Source organism: Protopterus annectens, chromosome 3.part0 (assembly GCF_019279795.1).
Source record: "Protopterus annectens isolate FY-2018-M chromosome 3.part0, PAN1.0, whole genome shotgun sequence".
Lineage (NCBI taxonomy): Eukaryota > Metazoa > Chordata > Ceratodontiformes > Protopteridae > Protopterus > Protopterus annectens.
This window is the reverse complement of record NC_056731.1, coordinates 1,166,637,651-1,166,659,193: the sequence shown is the minus strand read 5'-3', so window position 1 is coordinate 1,166,659,193 and position 21,543 is coordinate 1,166,637,651. Positions and strand designations below refer to the sequence as shown.

Sequence of the window (21,543 nt, the reverse complement as noted above, 5' to 3'; positions counted from 1 at the left end):
CTTCCATGGTATATCCAATGCTGTGGAATTTTATTTTGTACCCTTCTCCTGACTGATACCTTTCAACAATGAGATCCCTTTGATGCTTTGTAAGCTCTCTGAGAACCACGGCTTTTGCTGTAGCAGGCAACTGAGTGAATGTCAGGAAAATCCTACTAAGACAGCTGAACTTTATTTGGGGTTAATCAGAGTCTCTTTAATTGATGGCAGGTGTATACCAAAGAAGAATGAATGCTGGATTAAATCAAAAGGTGCTTCAACAAAGTATTAGTTTAAGGATGTGCACACTTATGCAACCAGCTTATTGTACATTTTTTTTTGTTTTTTATATTTTTCCCCTTACAGATTTGTTTGTTTTTCAATTGAATTGTACAGGTTATAGGCCAATTAAAGGTGGGAAAAGATATGAAATTATTTATCATGGGCTCATTTTTTTTTATATCACAAAAACCTGGCATTTTAACAGGGGTGTGTACACTTTTTATATCCACTGTATACTACACACACACACACACACACACACACACACACACACACACACACACACACACACACACACACACGACTGCTTGTTAGGGATGGCCTATACCTGTCCCCTCAAGATTTTCATACATTGGCAAGAAACTTAACCCCCATAATGCCATTTTCTTAGGTAAAGTCAGTCTTCAAATGCTTCCAACATAACAAATTCAGATAACACAAAGGTACTGCTGCTCAACACTAGGAGCCTTAACAAAAAATACACTCCTTACAGGCACTTCTTGGCTTAGAAAGCATAGCTGTATGCATCATCACAGAGCCTGGTTCAAGAATATTAAAATTACCCCATTAGTGCAAGGTTTCAACACCCACCAAGCAAACAGACCTATCACACTAGATAAAGGCACTAAAGGCAGAGGAGTCTCTATGTTCGTAAAACAAAATTTCACCTCCAGACCCATTAGGCAGGAAAACAACCCAGAACTCCTTGGTGTCCAACTTACTACTAACAAAACCCCACATCACACCACAGCTAACTATAGGGCATCTTCTTGGCCTCCCCTTGGACGATATCTCATACCTGACTAGCCTGAGGCCCTAAGCATTCAGCCAAACCCCATTCTGTAAACCAAACCCCATTCTCCTAGGAGATTTCAATTACCCCTACATCAACATGGGAAACTTGTACATCATCAAACATGTATGCCCTGAGATTTCAGGATATTATAAATACAAATCCGCTGGACCACCTAAGTCTACACTTCTATTAGGGGAGACAAAATCCTGGACTTGGTTCTCTCCAATACGATTTAGCTCTATTCCTTACCAATTGTAACATGCTCTCTAAGTCATATCGGACCACAAATCAGTCATATTCACCATTGGACTGAAGTTTGAAGCATCCTCCAATAACTCATTTTTCTAAGATTATACTAAAGCTAATCAAGTAAAACAGAGTGAAGAAAGTGGCTAAATTAAACACCCTTTTCCACCCTACTGAGCCCTGTACAAACAAAATCTTCACAGCCAAATTCTGTGCAGATGTAAACAGCTGCAATAGAAACATCTGCTAAATTTAAAAATAAACCCCAGTGGTGTACAAACAGTCTCTACAATAAAAGGAAAAAGTTAATTGCACATAAAAATAAATGTAACCCTTCAAATGCCAAAAATGCTCTTGGCAAACGTAAAGCGAGATACGAGGTAAAAAAGTCTCAGAGGCAAAAGATAATCACTAAGCCTTCTTTAACCATATCAGAAACCTCAGAAATAATATTCAAAACTTCAGAAAGCCAACAGTAAATTATACTGCAATCCTGAGGACATAGGCAACATACTAGCAGACAAATTTAGCTCCAACGTCACTCCCATCTTCTCTGCCACATTCATATGTAATAAGAAGTTATGTACTCACCATAACGTTCCATCTGAGTAGATAAACTTCATTTGTCAGCAACCTGTGGGTATCGGATCCGACTTCGGATCCGAGCCAACAGTTTTCAACAGCTTAGATCCAAGCTACTAGCTCCTCCCTCTACCCATAAACCCCTGCCAACCCTGACTGACCTCAGATCAAGTTTGCCCCCAAGCAGCAACTGCTACAGATTTACCAAATTCAAAAATCAACTCTGAAGACAGCAAATGTGAATAATCGAAGGTCAGGGGGAAGGAGGGGGGATGGTTGCTGACAAATGAAGTTTATCTACTCTGATGGAACGTTATGTTGAGTACATAACTTCTTAATCTGAAGTAGTTAACTTCATTTGTGCAGCAACCTGTGGGACAGAGTCCCCAGCTACCTGAATGTTGGGCGGCCATCATGGAAGGATGTTCTGGAGCACTGCAGAGCCAAAGGATGCTCTCCCTCTGGAGATAATATCCAGCTTATAATGGTTGATAAAGGTATGAGATGAGGACCAAGTGGCAGCCGAACAAATATCATCTAAAGGAACCCTGATCTAAAAGCAGCAGAGGTAGACATAGATCGGGTAGAATGGGCATGGACTCCCTGAGGCGCGGGCCTACCAGAACTTTCATAAGCCAAAAGAATACATTGCGAGATCCATTGAAACAACGTAACTTTAGATACCAATTTACCCAAATTCATTTTGGCAAAGGAGACGAACAACTGGTCGGATTGCCTATGACCAGAAGTCCTGTGAATATAGGATCAAAGTTGTCTATGCACATCCAATGAGTGTAATTTGTATTCTCCTTTGTTGTGATAGTTGGGAAAAAAGACTGGCAGATTATTGGACTGGTTGATATTGGATTCAGAAGCAACCTTAGGGAGAAAGGAGGGATTGGTCCTGAGGTAGACTCTATCCTTGTGGAAGGTTAGATACAGGGGTTTGACACAAAGGGCCTGAATTTCAGAAATTCTTCTAGCAGAGGTGATGGCGACGAGAAAGGCCGTCTTCCAAGACAAATGCTTGAGTTCCACTGAAGCTGCAGGCTCAAAGGGGGGAGCTGTCAAAGCCTGAAGCACTAACGACAAATCCCACGGAGGTAACACTTCCTTTACCGGAGGTCTGAGCAGGAAGGTGCCCTTCAGGAAGGTCTTGCACAGCTTAGAAGTGATCAAGGGACGCAGATCATGTCCGACATGGTAGTGAGAGATAGCTGCTAGTTGAACCTTGACAGTGGAATAGCTAGCTCCCTGGTGAAATAATCCTGATAAGAAGTCTAGCACCACAGGTAAAGGAGCTGTGAAGGGATCCAAGTTTTGATGTTCTGCCCAGATAGAGAAACGTCTCCATTTGCTGCTGTAAACCTTCCTAGTAGAAGGCTTGTGGGCTGCAACTAGAACAGCTTTGACTGGGGAAGAGATGCCGGGAGTCCTGGCTAGGAGTGGAACTGGAGCAGCCAAGCTGTGAGCTTGAGGCTGTCCAGGTTCGGGGTCGGGAGACCCAGAGGGTGGGAGATCAGATCCGGGAGGGGATCTAGAATCCAAGGAGGATTCACCAGATGAGACCAAAGATAAGGAAACCAGGTTTGACGAGGCCAGAATGGGGCAATGAGGATAATCCTGCTCCCCAACCGGCTGGCTTTCTGTAGAAACTTTAGCATCAGGGGGAGAGGTGGATAAGCATAAAGCAGACCGGGAGGCCAAACATGCACCAGAGCGTCTCTCTGAGATTCCCTGACTTGGGGAATTAAAGCGAAATAGCTGTTGCATTTGGTGTTTGAGGGAGAGGCAAAAAGATCGCAACAGGGCTGCCCCCATTTGGCAAAAATCTGATTCGCTACGTGAGATTGAGAGACCACTCGTAAGGAGAAAGGATGGTGCGACTGAGTTTGTATGCCAGGATGTTGGACCGTCCCGGAATGTGCGTTGCAATGAGAAAACGGTTGGTGAAGATCGCCCATTCCCACACTCTCATGGCCTCTCGACAGAGCAGGTAAGACCTGGTTCCTCCTTGTTTGTTGATGTACCAGATAACTGACATGTTGTCTGTCTGGATCGCAATTGTCCCTACAGGAAGAAGGTCCTGAAGTGCTTGCAACGCTAACAGCACTGCCCTCATCTCTAGGACATTGATATGCAAAGAGGTCTCCGCATTGTTCCACATGCCTTGGACAGTCCTGCCTGAAGAATGCCCCCACCACCCGAGACAAGAGGCGTCCGTGGTCACCGTGGCCAGGGGAGAGGCCATAGAGAAGGGGCATCCCGTGTGGAGATCCGGAGATTGCAGCCACCACACGAGAGCCCTCTTGCAAGCCCTGCTGAGGGAAATGGGATGACTCAGAGGGTAGGGAAGAAAAGACCACTGGACTTGGAGGGTCCACTGTAAGACCCTCATGTTCAGAAGTGCCATAAGTAACAAGTTGATTGCCGCTGCCATTGAGCCTAGAGCCCTCAGGACCAATTCCGCCGGAGATGAAGATAGAAGGATGGCCCGCACATGAAACCTCAGGGTTCGAAGTCTCTCTGGGGTTAAGAAGGCTACAAGATTGATTGTGTTTAACCTGGCCCCGATGAAATCTATGACTCGGGTTGGGGTGAGAGCAGATTTGTCCATATTTATTGTGATCCCTAGCCAGGGAGCAAGGCGAAGAAAATAACCCCTGGCTGTATAGAGTAGATGCCTTGTCGAGGCGGTCAGGAGCCAGTCGTCCAGGTATGGGAAAACCTGTATTCCCTGGAGCCTCAGGTGGGCTGCTATCACTGCTAAGACTTTGGTAAACACCCTGGGGGCTGAGGTGAGACCAAATTGAATTGGTAATGACTGGCCCCTAGCCGGAAGCGGAGAAACCTCCTGGATCGTCTGTCCATTAGAATATGATAGTACGCATCCTTGAGGTCTATCGAGCACATCCAATCGTTCTCCCATAGTAGGGGGAGAACAGATTGAAGAGTGACCATCCGGAACTTTTCTTTGGTTACTGACAGGTTCAAAAGGGAGAGATTGAGGATTGGTCTTAAGTCCCCTGTCTTTTTTGGCACCAAAAAGAACCTGGAGTAAAAACCCGATCCAGGCTGGTCTGGGGGACGTGTTGGATGGCTCTTTTTTCTAGGAGCTGCCGGATTTCCGCAGCTGCGACCTCCCTCTGATCGGGTGGGACATCGGGGAGGTGTTTGGGGAAGAGAAGAGGGCAAGAGAAGGGGATCTGGTAACCTCTGGATATGATGCGAAGCACCCAGTGGTCTGTTGTGATGGACTCCCAAGCTGCCAGGTGCCTTGAGAAACGCCCCTGACTGCCTCCAGAGTGAAGCAGTCGGGCAACCCTTCAGGGCTGTTGCGTGGGCCGGTCAGAGAAAGGTTCTCTGGACCCAAAGTTCTTCGGGCCCCCTCTGTCTCTAGGATGAAGTCCTCCCTGTCCTCCTCTGCCGCGGAAGGACTGGGGGGTCCGGAGCGGACTGAGACTGTTGCGACTTCCAGAACCACATCTTCTGTCCCTTTTGGTTCTTGGAGAAGGACCTCTGGGGAGCAGAGAAGAGGACTCCGACGGCAGATGTCTTCCCGTCCTTTTCGCTCTGGACCAAGGTGTCGTGAAAGGTCTTCCCAAATAGGGCAGAACCATCAAAAGGGGCATTTGCGAAACACACTTTGAAGGGTTCCGCGAAATCACAATGCCAGAGCCAGGCCTGACGCCTCATGACGAGACCTGCTCCACTGGCATGGCATGGGATAGTAGCCGCATAGAGGTATTGGAAATGGACCTAAGAGTGGCCATACGGGTGGAGTACAACTGTTTGTCCTCCGCCAACATGGACTCCGGGGGCGATGCAGCGTATTCCTTAATTCCTTAATAAATAGCAGCCGAATAACGTGCGTCATGTAGCTCAGTGACCTCACTGAGAAGGACGCTGAACTAAACACCCGCTTCCCTAGGCGGTCCATCGCTCGGGACTCCTTGCCCGGGGGGGTGGACCAAGGGGCTCTCCTGAGCTAGTTCCCTCTTAGTGGCCACCGCCATCAACATGGCATCTACAGGGGGACCCTTGTTCCAATGGGGCCTGTTGGCAGGGAGACTGAGGATCCTGTCAGGGCGCTTCGGGACTGGCTCCACAGTGTCCGGCTCCTTCCACCCCCTTTTGGTAATCAGGTCCACCAGGCGGTTGGCCGGAGGGACACCCAAGAGGTAGAAGGGCCTGCTTCAAATGCCTCCAGGAACACGGCTTCGTCCGAGGTCAGCTTTGGGGCAGACCACCCCCCTCTAATCCTGAGCATTTCCATGATGTCCCCAAAGGGGACATCCTCGGGGGGGGGAGGCAGGGGCACTCCCATCTGCAGTTGGGCCTGGAGGAATCTTCTCATCATCCAGTCCAAATCTGCGTCGGAAAGGCTGCGAGTAGATCTCGATGAGGCCACCGAGGCAGGACGTGAGTGCCGCTTCGATGACCTCGAAGGAGATCGGGTCTCCTCCTCCTCAGGGCCTGGTGAAAAACAGGGGGATCGAATCTGAGGAGGAGGAGACCGGGAAGCCCTGGAGGGGGAAGACCGCTTAGCCGGGGGAGCTGAAGCAGAGGCCTCTACCCTCCGCTTGTGGTGCTTCTCCCTTCTCTTGTCTTTCCTGGCCTCCCTCTCCTCCGGGCCTACAGTGGGAGGTTGAGTCACGGCCGGGGAGAGAGAGGCAGGAGTGGCCGCCGCCGAAGCCACGGTGGTAGCCACGGTAGAACCGGAGGCCAAAGCCGAATCTGGGGGCAAAAGACCCACCAGGATCAGCTTGGATCTCCGGTCCTTAAGTGCCCTGGGGTTGAACGCCGTGCAGAGGAACACCCAGAGGTAAGGTGTCCAACCCCAAGGCACAGAACACACAGAGTGTGGCCATCAGCCGGTGAAAGCTTATTGCCACACTCGGTGCACTTGGAAAAGATAGGTTTTGGGGCCTCCGACATTTTAAACTAAGGAGGACACACACGCTAGGCCCCAACACACGCACCCTAACGAACCAGCGAGGGAGAGGGAGGGAAAAAATTCTAACTAAAGAGTAGTTTAAAAAAAGGTTAACAGGAAAAGGGGTCTAAACACATGGCACTCACACTAAAGTTGAAGGAAAAACAGAAAAAAACATTTTCCAACTTCTCACAGAAAAACGCTAAGCACGGAGCTCGAAAATCCAGCTGCTGTCAACAAGCGCGGCAAACTAGATCTGGGGTCAGTCAGGGTTGGCAGGGGTTTATGGGTAGAGGGAGGAGCTAGGAGCTCGGATCTAAGCTGTTGAAAACTGCCGGCTCAGATCCAAAGTCGGATCCGATACCCACAGGTTGCTGCACAAATTAAGTTAACTACTTCAGATGTACTAGGTTATCTGCCCTTGCAGGCCATTTCAGGCCTAGCCAATTTTCTCTTCAAAGATGAGAATAAAACCTTGTACATTGTGTGTGTTAAGAGGTAACACTTTTAACCATCATACTAGCCCCCAACCCCCTAATGATTACTGGATAAAATATCAACCGCCACACACACCCAAGTCACCCAGGATCAAGTCCTCAATGTTCTATCCAAGGTCAAGAACACTGCTTCTATTGGGCCTGACAACATACCAGGATGCCTACTGGTCAGCCTGAAACAGGTCCTGCCCCCCCCCCCCCCACACACACACACACAGAAATTTAATATCAGCCTCCAATCAGCGTTCATACCAGAATAGATGAAGACTGCAACAGTCACACACACACACCCCTGCACAAAGCTGGGGCATCAACTGATTCAGGCAAAAAAGCATAACCAGCCTCATATGTAAGGCTATAGATAGGGTCACAACAGAACTGATAAGTATGTATATAGGCAACCTACAAACTCTTGATCCATACCAGCTCACTTTTGTTAAGGGCAGATCTTCCCTACTTAATCTGGTCGACTTCTTTGAAAAGGTTACAGAAGCAATCAATGCGGGGAAATCTGTACACAGAGTACATCTAGACCATGCAAAGGCATTTGACAATCTCTCACTCAGGCATAACTGATAAATTCATCTAGTTAAATGTAAACCCCTATGTAACTCACTGGACAGCAAATTGGCTTACAAACAAAACACAAGAAGTCATGGTAGGTGGATCTAACTTCTTCAAAATCCCTGTCATTAGTGACATACCCTAGGGTTCTGTCCTTTTGCCACTCCTCTATGGCATCTACTTCTCAAAGGTCAAAGCTAATCTTAAGATCTTATGGTGACAAAGTTTGCAGATGACTGTAAACTTGGTGCCATCATAAGTTACTCCAAAACATAACAATACCCAAACAGCTAATGTCAAAGACATGGCCTAAAACTTGACACCTGAAAATGTGTAATTGGATCCTTAGCATGTATCAACAACCCACACCTTAAACCGACCCAGTAATGAGGGATCTGGGAACCCATGTAGACAAAACTATTATTCAATCACCACTTATACACCGCTGCAAGAAGTCCTTCTTCATTGTGCAGTTAATTAATAAGGGAATTGCATCCAGGTCTAAGAAAGTGATCATTCCACTTCATACAGCACTCATTAGGCTGATCATAGAGTATAATGCTCCCTTCAGTATTTACCAGTCCAAACATATGGCACAACTTGAGTAACCATGATGCTTTCTCATTAAGAAAATCAAGGGCCTAAATCACAAAAAGCTACATTAACCTGTCCCTTTTTTTCCGTATCTTACAGGCTACTTAGAGGCAAATCTTTGTCTCTCTTACAGAGCCTCCGAAGATCCCATCCTTTCAGATCTGATACACAAGTCCAACAGTAGCATTAACAAACACTCAAGAGGTATCAATCTCTTCTGCAACTTGAAGAAAACATACTGGAGGGACAGATATGTCTCACAAAGAATACCACTGCTTCACAAGGACAGGAAGACAATTCCAGAAAAAGTACATCCCTTACTCTATTTAAATGTAATTTGGGTGAGAGGATGAGAAGTTGAAGTTCATCCCTGGATTGCAAGCCTTATGGATAGGGCGGCTAATATGTAAATGCCTGCCCCTGGGATAACCACATAATATTACAATGGGCCCTGGGTTAATCACATTTACATTACTAGGGCTGAAACTTATGGAGGGTGCATAGCTAGGCTTCTGAAGATCCTCACAGATCATAAGCCTAGCAAGTACCTATGAAACCATTCTATCCATGTAATATCCACACAGACCAGTCTGAACTACTAAACAAGTCTTTCCTAACATGGTTAAGTGCACTTAGAATGCCCTATACTACCAGCTGATTCACATATTCCTAATCAAAACAAGCCTGCAGCTGTAACCAGATGAGCACATTCCAACCATCAGGAGCTGTTCTCCGCAAATTATGGAAGGACGCTTCATTCTACAAGGCTTTCGAACTTATTATAGGCCATAATGTCTCCTTCCATGTGCATGTTTTAGTGACATGGAAACTCCAACTTAGTACTGTTACCTATTCTATTAGTATCTTATTTCTCTCTATCAAGGCATTATATATATATGCAAGGAAGTCCCAATAGACTGTCAAACAAAACTGCCATCCACGCAGTTCTGTCTGCAGGGAAATCATTCCTAATGCTAATTTGAATTTGGTGGCTTTAACATATTGTTCTAAATCTGGAAGAGAAAGACCACTTCCCCTGAAGAGAAATCCAATCACTAGCAAATCTAGCTTTTTGCTCATCCCACACAAATGCTATAACCAATCTCTTAATGGTGTGATTAATTCTTTCTTAGAATTCCAATGGGGTCGTTGTGAAACATAAAATAAGTGGCAATATAAAGCACTTGATAGCTTAGATCCATTGTTGATGGTCCAAAAAAGACTTTTCCACATCTGCAACTAAGATTAATCTTCAAAATCATGAGGTATTAACTGGCTCATCAACGGTTGCTGACAAGCTGATTCCAGGTATGAGCCTAGAAAGGGGAAGATCTCTATTAACTGAAGGGAGAGTCTGTAGTTTATCTTAATTGCTTCTGTTTTAACTCTATTAATTTTAATTTCATAATCTGACACCTCTCCAAATAATTTTAGCAAGTCAAATACCTACTCTATCTCCTCTGGATTTTCAATACATAACAGCAGACCATCTGCGTACAATGTAATACAAACTGATAATTTTCTAAGTAATATCTAATATTATATAATCCACAGCAAATACTGGAGTAAAACGGGCACCAAAATAAAATCAATGTAATCACAGCTTTAATCAGCATGATAACATAAAAAACAAATATGCACAAAAATACACAAAGTAAAATCCAGTAAGCGCTTTTGTCCATCCATATACTGAACTTCTTCGGATAATTATAGCAAAAAATACATCAGTTTAAATAACCACAAAGAATCAGTCTGATTGGTATAACCAGACAACAACCACATACCAAAGCTGCGCTTTTTAATTCCCATCCCCTTCTTAAAAAACATGCTTCTATTTCCAAATATGTAGCTTATGAATATTATATGACATATTTATTTAGTGTTATAAATTATCATTCTAAAACATTAACAAAACAATTATTCGAGTAATTATGAATTACCTTGGTCCAAAGTAAACCTAACCTACATAAAATACCAGTCAGGGAGTAATTATCTTATACCATTTATATTTACTTAATTTTATAACTGGTTTTATAAAATATTTTCTATGGAATAAAGGACTATCTGGTTAAAGCCTTTAACCTTAACAAACATGAAACAGAACAGTGTTCATTAATGCCTGCCTATCATCATTTAACAAGATCTGCCACTTTAAGTCTTTTCTTTCCAAGTATGAAGTCCACGGACCACCCCTCTTACCCAATTCTACTTTATTAATTACCATATATTTAAACTGATGGTTCAGAGATTCTTGTACATGTTTGGCCAAGGCAATATTTAAATTTTTTTTTATACTGTATTTGTGTTCATTGTTCCTTTGATTAAACTTCCTCTCCATTTTGCCCATATAAAAAGTGGGACAAAACATACAGAAAGCCAAATATACTACACCTCTGGTAATACAATTAAATTTCCCCTTCAATTTATATTTAATGCCTCTAATTTCAAAATGAGTACCCATATAAATCTCAGAACAAAAATGGCAAAACCCACATTTAGTCATGCCAACAACCCTATTCGGGATCATCGCTTTTATTTTTTCTAATACGTTCTTATAATTCATGCCCCTCCGAAACACTAGTAAAGGAGACTCCCCTACCCTATTTCTAACCATGGGGTCATATCCATTTGAGAGTTTTATATTCATTATTATAAGTAGTCACAAAAGCCATATCAAATTTCCTACTTATATTATTTTCCCTATTTTAGTTTGTAACCATAGCATTAGGGCCTAAATCCTCATATAATTCCTCTATTTCCCGCTCATCTGAAATATGCCTTACTCACACCTCTATTTCAAGAACTGATTTGAAATAACCGTTAGCCCTCTAACTGTACTTCCTCCACTAGATTTTTCAATAAATTATTTATTTATTATTTTATTTACATTTGTTGACCCGGACAGTCCAACTGGACACAGGTCCGTTTTCAGCGGAGGCCCGGGGAAAAAAGTTCCACATTAAGTATTATTTGCATTATACAGTTAAAAAACATAGCATTTAAATATAGACATTAGTCCAATTAAGGAAGCAAGACAAGAAGAAAACAGATGTAAAACAGCTGTAGAACATAGTACAATTTTAAAATATGGTGACATATACTAAACATGGTTACAAATGTAGTTGAGATTCATCAGTGAACAATTGATACAATCTGTTTTTGAGGTACATAACAGCCATTAGCAGTTGTTGCTACAAGAAGTTAGTATTATGTGGTAGGTAGCTGGGAACATGAGGAGCCAAGCTTGCTAAGAGTTGGTTGTTGATAGGGGGCTGATATAGGTAGTGGGTGGGGGGAGTGGATCATCAGGGTATCCACTTTTCTGGAACATATCTTCCATGATGGAACATTAGTCAATGAAATGCATATCTAAAGATGTCATCCTGGCAGTCCTCACTAACTGGCCTTTAACCATTGATCTTTTTGGTGGTGAGGTTGGGAACTAGTATAATGAAGGAAGCTATTCAAGTAAGTGTCCTTCCAATGGATACATGAAGTATATCCTTCCATGTCCATAGCCCAGTTGCTCCTTCTGATGGCTCTCCTAATCACGGCAAACTTGGAAAACTGCTCCTCCACTATCTCCAAACAATCACAATCCATAATTATGGCTACTGCACTTGGATTAGTGGGGTGCCTCTTGCTTGACTTGGCTGGCTCAGAAGGAGACAAAAGTACAAGATGATGTAAGGTTCCATCAGTCTGACAGGTTCACTTATGGAGCTGGATATGCATAGAAATGGTACAAAGGAAGTGTGGGGGGGGGGGGGGGGTCAAAAAGATTCTCCATAGTGGTGATCAGCCTCCTTCTTTTCAACTGGTCATATGGTAGACAGCCTTAGCCAAGCTATGTGGAAGCTTGTAGTCCTAGCTACAGTATCTGCACAGTCAAAAACGCTGCACGCCATGTAAAAACCCATTCTTGAATGGATAAGCAGAGGCTTAACCACTTCCTCTATGAGCCCAGACTCGAGGAAGGAGGAAAGTTTCCTTTGTGCCTGATCCAAGTATGTGCTGAATAATTTCCTCCCAGACAAAGTCTGAAAACATCGCCTCTAGATCATCACCTACACATAATAAAATGCATATAATCAGAAATAACTTCAGTATAATTTAATAAACCATGCAACTACAAAGACAAGCACACTAAAGTAAACATACAAAAGTATAGAAGACATTTTTTGTAGGGGTATGATGCTCTTGCAGCTCGAGCAAGGAATGTCACAACCCCCATGCCCACAAATGTCAAAAACAGACTTACCTGTACTCAACCTACTAACAGAGCTTTCTTGCCTCTCTTGCTGATCACCACTATTCATGTGCTGAAACAGGTGAATTTAACCATGTCTGTTAAGGGTCTCTCTGTTCCCAGTCTCCCCCGCCAATGTAGGTGGCTCTACTCTCCCACACATCTGATCTCCAAAAGCAATACCTCTCAGGTCAGGACAACTAAGAAAGATGGGAAATACCTTTACATCTTCTCTCTGAGGTGCTCTGACATCAGAGTTAGCATATTTAGAGATTGGAGGTGTGGATACAGACCTCCCATATCAAGAGTGCACATTCCACCACACCACACATATCACAGCTCTTTGGTGGGCAGCAGTAGGATTGCCCATGATGGACTGGGCATAACATGACTCTCTTCAATGCAATGAAATAGTCCTAATACACAGAGTGCAAGGCTGCACCACCTTAACAATATCTTCAAGACAGTGTGACCTGAGTCAATATACTTTATTAATGGGTATAAGGGGGAGGGTAAAGCTCCACACTGGGGGAGGAGAAGCTCCACATCCTAAATACAATTTAAATAAGCTATGATGATAATATCTCTTTGCACTTCTAACAATTCAATAGACTGCAATGTCATCATGGAGATTATTTTCTACATATGCTGCGTACTAAACTAAAATATGCAAAGTGTGTATAAGTGAACTGTTATTGCAATAATGATTTAAATAAAGTCTCTTTAAATAATCTTCCTAACTACAAGAGAACTGTCTTCTACTAAATGTATGAAACAAGCAGTACTGCAATAAAGGTTTATTATCTACAACATTACTTGCTAATAAAAAGTTGTCAGTCAAATAGTGGCAAAACCATTCATATATCCTGTGCATTTGTTAAAGTTTCAAAAAGCAGAAGTATCCTTTTATTTGAGAATAAAAAAATCTTGTAAAACATTTGCAAATGTAAGTGTCTAGATTTATTTTCTTGCTGCATATACAATTAACTGAAATCCACATTAACTACTACTGTATACTTGTAACAAAGCCACTTATAAATGCTAAGTTCATCTAGTCCTGTTGGTGTTAAGAGTAAAAGCATTTTAGGATGTTTGCAGTTCACATTTAAACTAAGCAAAGCTCGACAGAAAAAGAACTGTCCTTTCAATATGTATTCATCTGATTAACTCAGTGAGGAAAAGTCTGCAGCTTTCCTTCAAATTTATTATGCGCGACTGTGCTTTAACTTGAGGTTAAGACTGAGACCTCTCTAGGCAATCTCTTGTGCGAGGAACTACCAAGCAGCAAAGCAGACTAAGAGTTTCTGGCTCTGATGCATGCAGGTTGCTGGTTTGAAAGACTGGTACTTATGACAGTAGTGCTTTACATGGCACTATTCTTCTACTCAATACATACAATGCTAGTGACGGACTTGGCTTGATATTTGGTGGCCAGACAGATACCTAAACAATCTACTCTTAGGCAGTGAATACGATAACTTTTTACCAACATGCATCAGTACTGAAATCCAAGCTGTACAAGTAACAAAAGAGTGTGTGTGTGTGTGTGTGTGTGTGTGTGTGTGTGTGTGTGTGTGTGTGTGTGTGTGTGTGTGTGTGTGTGTTTTTGTATGCAGACACACATGCACGAATGCTTGTGCAATAATCATGCGATACTAAAGCATCCAATGGTATCAGGCATTGAAGACCTTGAGTATGAGAGCATGCTAGAGCATGCCAGAGATGCAGAAAAAAAATACTTATTGCGATTGATAGATAGGATGAAGCCAGTCACTTGTACTACAAAGAAAGGTCCCCAGTATTGGATAAAGGATCAGTAAAAGATCATTTTACTGCCATCATTTGTTTTTCTTAAATTTTGTTTCCTCAGACAGAGTGAAAAGTACTTATATTCAACTCTCCACTACAAAAGTTAAAAAGAAAGTTACTCTATTCTCAAAATACAGCACACTATAACAAAAATTATTACATATACTAAAAGTACAGATAACCATCAGACCTAATATTAAAATAGCCAAAACACTCTCAAGCAGTGATTAACAGCACATAATATATTAAATTCAGACTGGACTAAATTTCCTGCGTCTCTGTCATCATACAAAAATGTCAGAAATTGACAGCAGTATGTAAAGTCTGAAGAAAAAATGCATTTCATTTCTGCCTGATATATTAAAACAAAGTAAAATACAAGATGATTCACTTCCACAGAAGTAGCTGCTTTAAGTCTCATACATATAATGCAATACTCGGAGACTTTAAAGGATCTAGAATGCAAAGAATGTTTCTGTATAAGAAATGCTATGCACCTATTTGTCAAAGAAGCACAGTAAGAGAAAATTACTTATTCAGACACAATCTAAATGGACATGCCACTTCTTCAAAACCATGTAGTTCCTCCATGTAATCTAGATTATGTCTCACTTCGTCAGAAGGCACTGAACAGAAGCTTTGCAAGAAGTGGTTGTTGCGAGAAACACCTAGCCAATGCCATGCAGTTTTTACAAATTTAGAAACAGCAAGGGAGTGTATGGCTTGGGTACACCACCTCATCTGGAAATAAACAGGAAGATGGAATTGAAAAGTAAAGATAGTAAGAGGAAGAGGACAGTCACTTCAAGTAAGACGTAAATTATTTCACAGGGAGGGTGGTATGGCCTCAGCCTGTACTGCATGAGGTAGTGCTAGAGTAATTCTTCAAAGATGCTCAATTACTTGAGATAAAGCAAGAAATACGATGGGAGAAGGATATTACAGAAAACAGTTGCAAGGGACTCAAATTCATGACCTTTCCAACCTTGACACATTTGCATATTTATATGCAAGGCTAACACTCTTGAAACATAATCACGTTAATTTCATTAATTACAAATGCTGCATTACAACATGAGAAACACTAATAAAACTTACTGCTCCAGAAATCCAACTAGCATAATCACTGCACAGGTAAGAAGCAAGGTTAGCAATTTCTTCTACAGTGCCAAGACGACCTGTTGGCAGTCGATCAGTCATAATGTTCTCAAACTTGCCTGACGGATCAAGACGAGAGAAAGCCCCCTGTGGTTTTAACAGAATGACACCGATATAAATAAATATATATTACCTGTATATCAAGGTTTTTATGTTTTAAACACAGAAAAAAAAAAACAACCATGTATAACAATACTTTTCTTTATGCTGTTTTCCAAGGGACATAACACGTTGGTGTCTCTGCATCTTATCTCCTTCAATTGAGTAATAACAACACTGAACATTGTTAGTTAAAAAACATTTTCTCAAAAAACACAAAAGTCCTCAAAATCTATTTGCAAAATAAGTGGTGAGAAATACACTTTAAACAAATCACTCACCTTCAAACATCTCTGCAAAAAAGTCACCCCGAGTTAAAGGTATAAAACAGAGGACTCAACTACCAGCATTTGTCTAGTGTCTCAAGCACTGGAAGAGATGGACAGGAAGGGTATGAAGGACCAGCAACTGTCAGCTTTCCCATTCTAGAAGGAAAGGTGCAGCGACTCCCACATGGCCTCTGGTCTTAGTGAAACTGGACACTTGTACTACGACCACTGACCAGAAACATAGGATTAGAACCCCAAAATGATGAGAGTAATCCTTAAGGGGAGTGTACGAGCCAGCATATATATGAGGAAGAGGACTGGGTTCCCATCAATGAGGTAGTGCCAAAATGTACCACCAGGGAGTAGAGTTATGATGAGGTTAGGAGTGGGGAAAAATGCCCCTGGGTTGGCCTAAGACAAGACAAGCCACTGACTGCAAGGAGATTCTACTGGCCAGGGACATGCTAGTAAGGTCACCTATGAGTTCTGGTCTGAGGGGCAATCCAAATTTGAATGGCCAGTGCATCATGAGGTATTTGCCTTTGCTGGAGACTCTCAGCACCATCTCCTATAGGCTCTAGTGGTGTGTGTGTGTGTGTGTGTGTGTGTGTGTGTGTGTGTGTGTGTGTGTGTGTGTGTGTGTGTGTGAGAGAGAGACAACCAGATTTTATTTAATTATCTATTCATTGCTTTTGTAAATTGGGAATACCTACCTGGGTGGAAGACCCCTTTTCAGAGGCCCTGTGAGAATAGTTCCACAAGACGGGGAGATGAACAGAGAAATGATATGCATATGTGTGTGTGTGTGTGTGTGTGTGTGTGTGTGTGTGTGTATATATATATATATATATATATATATATATTTATATAAACACACACACACACACACATTTTATATTAATATATATATATAAAAATATAAAATGGATCTACTTCAGTAGATCGAACGTTTACAAGTTCGAACCACATATGGCCAAGACCATATGTTCAAAGTCGTAAAAGTTCAACCACTGAAATAAAAACACAAAATAAAAAAATACAAAACTAAATGCCTATAGTAGGGGGGCTACGCCCCCCTGCACCCACCACAACCCCCCTTACTTAAATATACCAACTCCAAGATCGAACTACATGGTGGAAATGGGAAAGCTTCCCTTTCTGCTCTGTACGGAGATCTCCATTCAGTCCGATCGAACTGTACAAGTTCGAATATATGTTTCGGCCATATGTGGTTCGAACTTGTAAACGTATGATCGACTGAAGGAGACTCATATATAGGTTCATAGGTAGGTACTAGGCTATTGGCCCTAGGGCCTATATAAGCCTAGCCAAATGGTACCCTGGCTTTTGCCACCCAAGAAAATATTTTCCTGGGTCCCTGTCAAGCAGAGCCACAGAAGTGATCCCCGGGGTGAATTTCCTACCTGCCATCCAATCATCAAGATTTTTCTTGAAGAGTGCTAATGAGGAGCTTTGTGTGATATAGCTAGGTAGTTTGTTCCAGAGTATGGAAAGTCTCTGAGACAGGAATCTATCCCACAAGCATGTTCTGTTTATTGTGGTGACAAGGTTTAGGTCCCTAGAGCGTGTAGCTTGGAGGGATTGGGATTCCTTTATGTGGAGCATGTCCAACAGCTCTGGGTTTGACATAGCTTTGTATGTTAGGCAGAGATCACCTCTGAGTTGGCAATATCCAACAGAGTAAAGCTGGAGTTTTTTTTTAGATGGTCTGCGTAGGGCATCTGTTTGAGGCTGGTAATCCTCTTTGTGAGGTATTTCTGTGGCCTTTCAAGTTGTTGTAGATGTCTTGTGAGGTACATACCAAAAGGGACATTGTACTCTATAATGGGTCTAACGAGTGATGAGTAGAGGACAAGATTACTAGGCAAACAGCTTAAGGGCCCTTACAAGCCTATTCAATATATGGTCCCCAGGGGCAAGAGGATGGCATGGATTTGTGCCTGTGCATTGAGTATCTTACAGACTGCCCCTGTCCATAAGATACACAGGCACTACTTCAGGTGTGAATTTCAGATTCCATCAATTAATCCAAACTGAATTTGAAGAGGGCCAGGGACGGGCTCTGCTTAATGTGAAGAGGAAGCCTGCTGCAAAGAAGGGGCAATATCTGAGACATATCTGTTTCTCCAGCATGTTTTGAGTCGCTAAGTTTAAATCCCTAGATTGGGTGACCCTTGAGCTGTTTGACTTGCGGATGTGCAACAGCTCCATCGGAGCTGGATTTGTGAGTGCCTTGTAGGTCAGGCATAGGTCATGTCTTAATAGTCAGTAGGAGACAGAGTAAAGGGAAAGGGCTTTTAGTCTACTTGCATAGTTCATGTCACTTATGCCCTGTATCTTATGAGGAACCTCTGAGGTCATTTCAGCGCCTAGTCAAGTACATGTCAAATGGTGCACTGTACTCGATTACTGGTCTAATGAGGGCTGAGTACAGCAGGACTATAATTTCCCTGAACTGGATGCCATACCTTTACTTATGCCACATAAAAGGATTTTGTCACCACTGTGGACACATAGCAGTCAAAGTTCAGGCTACTATCTATCAGTCACATGAGTCCCACCACTATCACTAAAAATATATAGCAATACAGGATGTAAATCCACACCACTGGCACCAATTATATATCAGTAGGAATATGATCGCTCAGTATATACCACGGCAAGTCATATGATATGCAAAAGGTGGCTGGCCTTAAAGATGTACAGTAACTGTGCACTGCTGCTAAGGTAATGAACATCACCTGATGCAGACAAATAGGTTTTATGTTGTACAATTGCAGGTCTCAGTTAAAATCACTAGTTTTGTGGATTTCACCCACCTTAGACTAAGCCCACCATATTCCAGTGCAACGTTATATAAAAGTAGCAGAATCTTGTCCAAAACATTTTGTGTGCATTTTCTCGCACGTAAATAACTCTCCATTAGTAAAAACCCTCTTCCCCAGTTTACAGTACACTACAATAAATCAACTACATTAGCAAAGCAAAAAGCACAAATTACAACTTACAAAATAAACTTTTAAATACTTGAAAGATATCAATAACTTGAGCCCCGACACTTAAAAATGTAAATACTACCAGTTATTTGTACACCTGTTCAACAAGTGTACCTTTAAGCTAGTAAACAAATAAATCACCAGCCACAAGCCTATACAATACAATAATAAAATTATTCACTTGGAATAAAAAATATAAAGAATCAAACCCAAAAACATATATTCAGACATAAAATATTCATGCATGTAGGCATTAAAATAGAGGTTTTAAACAGACAGCTGGCATAAGAGAAAATGCAATCAGCTACACAAGACCATAATTACTTTTAAATGAATATAAACCTTGCCCTTCCTGTCTCTACAGTTCATGATCAAAAACATTTTTTTTTCATAGTCCTTGTGCACGCTCTAGCAGGAAAATCCAGCAAAACTTTCTAGAAAGCAAAGCAACAACTGACTCAGATTAACAGTCAGTCTCATAAGAGCACAGGATAAGATTCTCTGTAGATTCTGTATGACTTTTGAAAATGCTTTCATGTTTCCAGTCACATCTATCTTAGGGAGAGTGAGTCCTAAACAAGCTATTATCCAAACAAAGCATCACAGTGTGACCTAGTGCAACATCTTCAAATTAGCATTTAGATTTTAAGCATTGCAGGGGTTGCACAGTCAAAAAACAGAGATGGTTTTACTTTCCATACTTCAATATTTTCCCAAAGTAAAACAGAGATGGTTTTACTTTCCATACTTCAATATTTTCCCAAAGTAAAAAAATGCTCAATTTTTCACTTTCAAGTGTTACACATTTAGTAGAAAGGCAAGTAAAATCTTTTAAAGCTTATTTCACTTTAAATTTTCTAAGTTGCTTCAGCTTTTTTTAACATACACATTTCGTATTTTTTCTTCTTTTTCTTTCGGCTTTTCCCAGTTATGGGTCGCCACAGTGGATCACTTGTCCATTCATGATTGGAGTGGAGATTTTATGGTGTCGGGTTGCCAGCCCAGTGCCCAACCTTCCACAGAAGGCACACACACGCACACACTCATGCCTAGGGCTAAATTAGAGTGTCCAATCCACCTACAGCATGTCTTTGGGATGTGGAAGGAAACCGGAGCACCCGGAGGAAACCCACGCGACTGCAGGGAGGATATGCAGACACTGCACAGAAGGCACCCCAGCTGAGGATCGAACCAGAGAACCTCTTGCTCTTAGGCGGCAATGCTAATCGCTGCACCACCATGGCTGCCACATTTCATATTATTTACTGTCCCTAAATTTGTATTAGTCTTAAGCAGAGTTAGAAACTGCTTTATGTACGAAGTTAGAAACATAGTTATTAATTTATTACATCTCAGTAAAGTGCATTATGAAATTATATTCTAAGTTCTTTGCCTGATCTGCAACAACTGAATGTATCTTATTCTCCTCTAAAATTTGGAACCAAATGAAAAACGCACCAAACAGGCCTATATACGAACTCCATTTAAGGCAGTAAAAACACACCAAGATTAAGCGCTTTCATCTTTCACATAGAAGACTTCATCAGAATAAAGCACACTGATTCAAGAACCATTTTTATACCAGTACATATTACATAATAGATAAAACTGAGCCAATGGTATTGTCAAAAAAGTCGCATGTAAAATGGTCACATGAGCAATATTAAATACACAGGATGTTAATATTCAAGCCAACTTAACTTTTTAGAAATAAAACACATATATTAAATACCTTCAGCATATGTTTAAAAATGCAGGCACAGTAATGCATGTAAAAATGTTAAAATATTATTTTCCACAAGGTATAAATGATTCCTTGACAGTACTTCCAGCCCTGATAGAAAAATATATGAAACTAAGTATTTTAACATTTGTTTGTTGATCTTTCCCCTCTGACAAGTTTGTTAATACAGTCCTTAACCACCAGTATGAAGAGCAGTGGGCTCAGAGTTGAACCCTGGTGCTCACCGACTCCCAACGGGAACCCCTCTGTGAGAACAAACACTGTTCATAACTGAGTCATTGGGTCCTTATACATAGCCTGCACTAATTTTACCAATGTTTCAGGGACTTCGAACCACCTCAGTACTGCCAAAATCAACTTTCTTGGGACCTTCTCAAATGCTTTCTCCAAGTCTAGGAATGCCCAACTGGACTCTTTCCTCATCTGTAGCTTATTCTCAACTATCTATCTTACTGTAAACATCGGGTCAGTTGTGCTGCATCCTGATCTGAATCTGAACTGCTCAAATCCCATCTTACTTTCTACTCTGCATATCCATCTATTAATCATCCTGTCCAGAAATTTCATGCAATGTGAGAGGAATTTGACATCTCCCTACTGCCCATAGTTGTGGATCTCCTCTTTGTTCTTGTACATTGGTATAAGTATGCTTATTCTCGAGTTGTCTGGGTTACGCCTTTCTCTCCACACTGCTATGAGTACCCTCAGGAGCCATTTCTCCC

The 21,543-nt window shown here is 42.0% G+C and overlaps 1 protein-coding gene across 2 annotated transcripts in view; it reads right to left on the bottom strand.

The window, feature by feature from the left end:
- Positions 1-21,543, bottom strand: part of DECR1 (2,4-dienoyl-CoA reductase 1) — a 698,559-nt gene that overhangs the window by 190,344 nt on the left and 486,672 nt on the right. For both annotated transcript variants that reach the window (XM_044065390.1, XM_044065391.1), the window contains exon 8: positions 15,633-15,779. In XM_044065390.1, the coding sequence (XP_043921325.1) occupies positions 15,633-15,779 (147 nt within the window). The remainder of the gene's footprint in view (positions 1-15,632; positions 15,780-21,543) is intronic.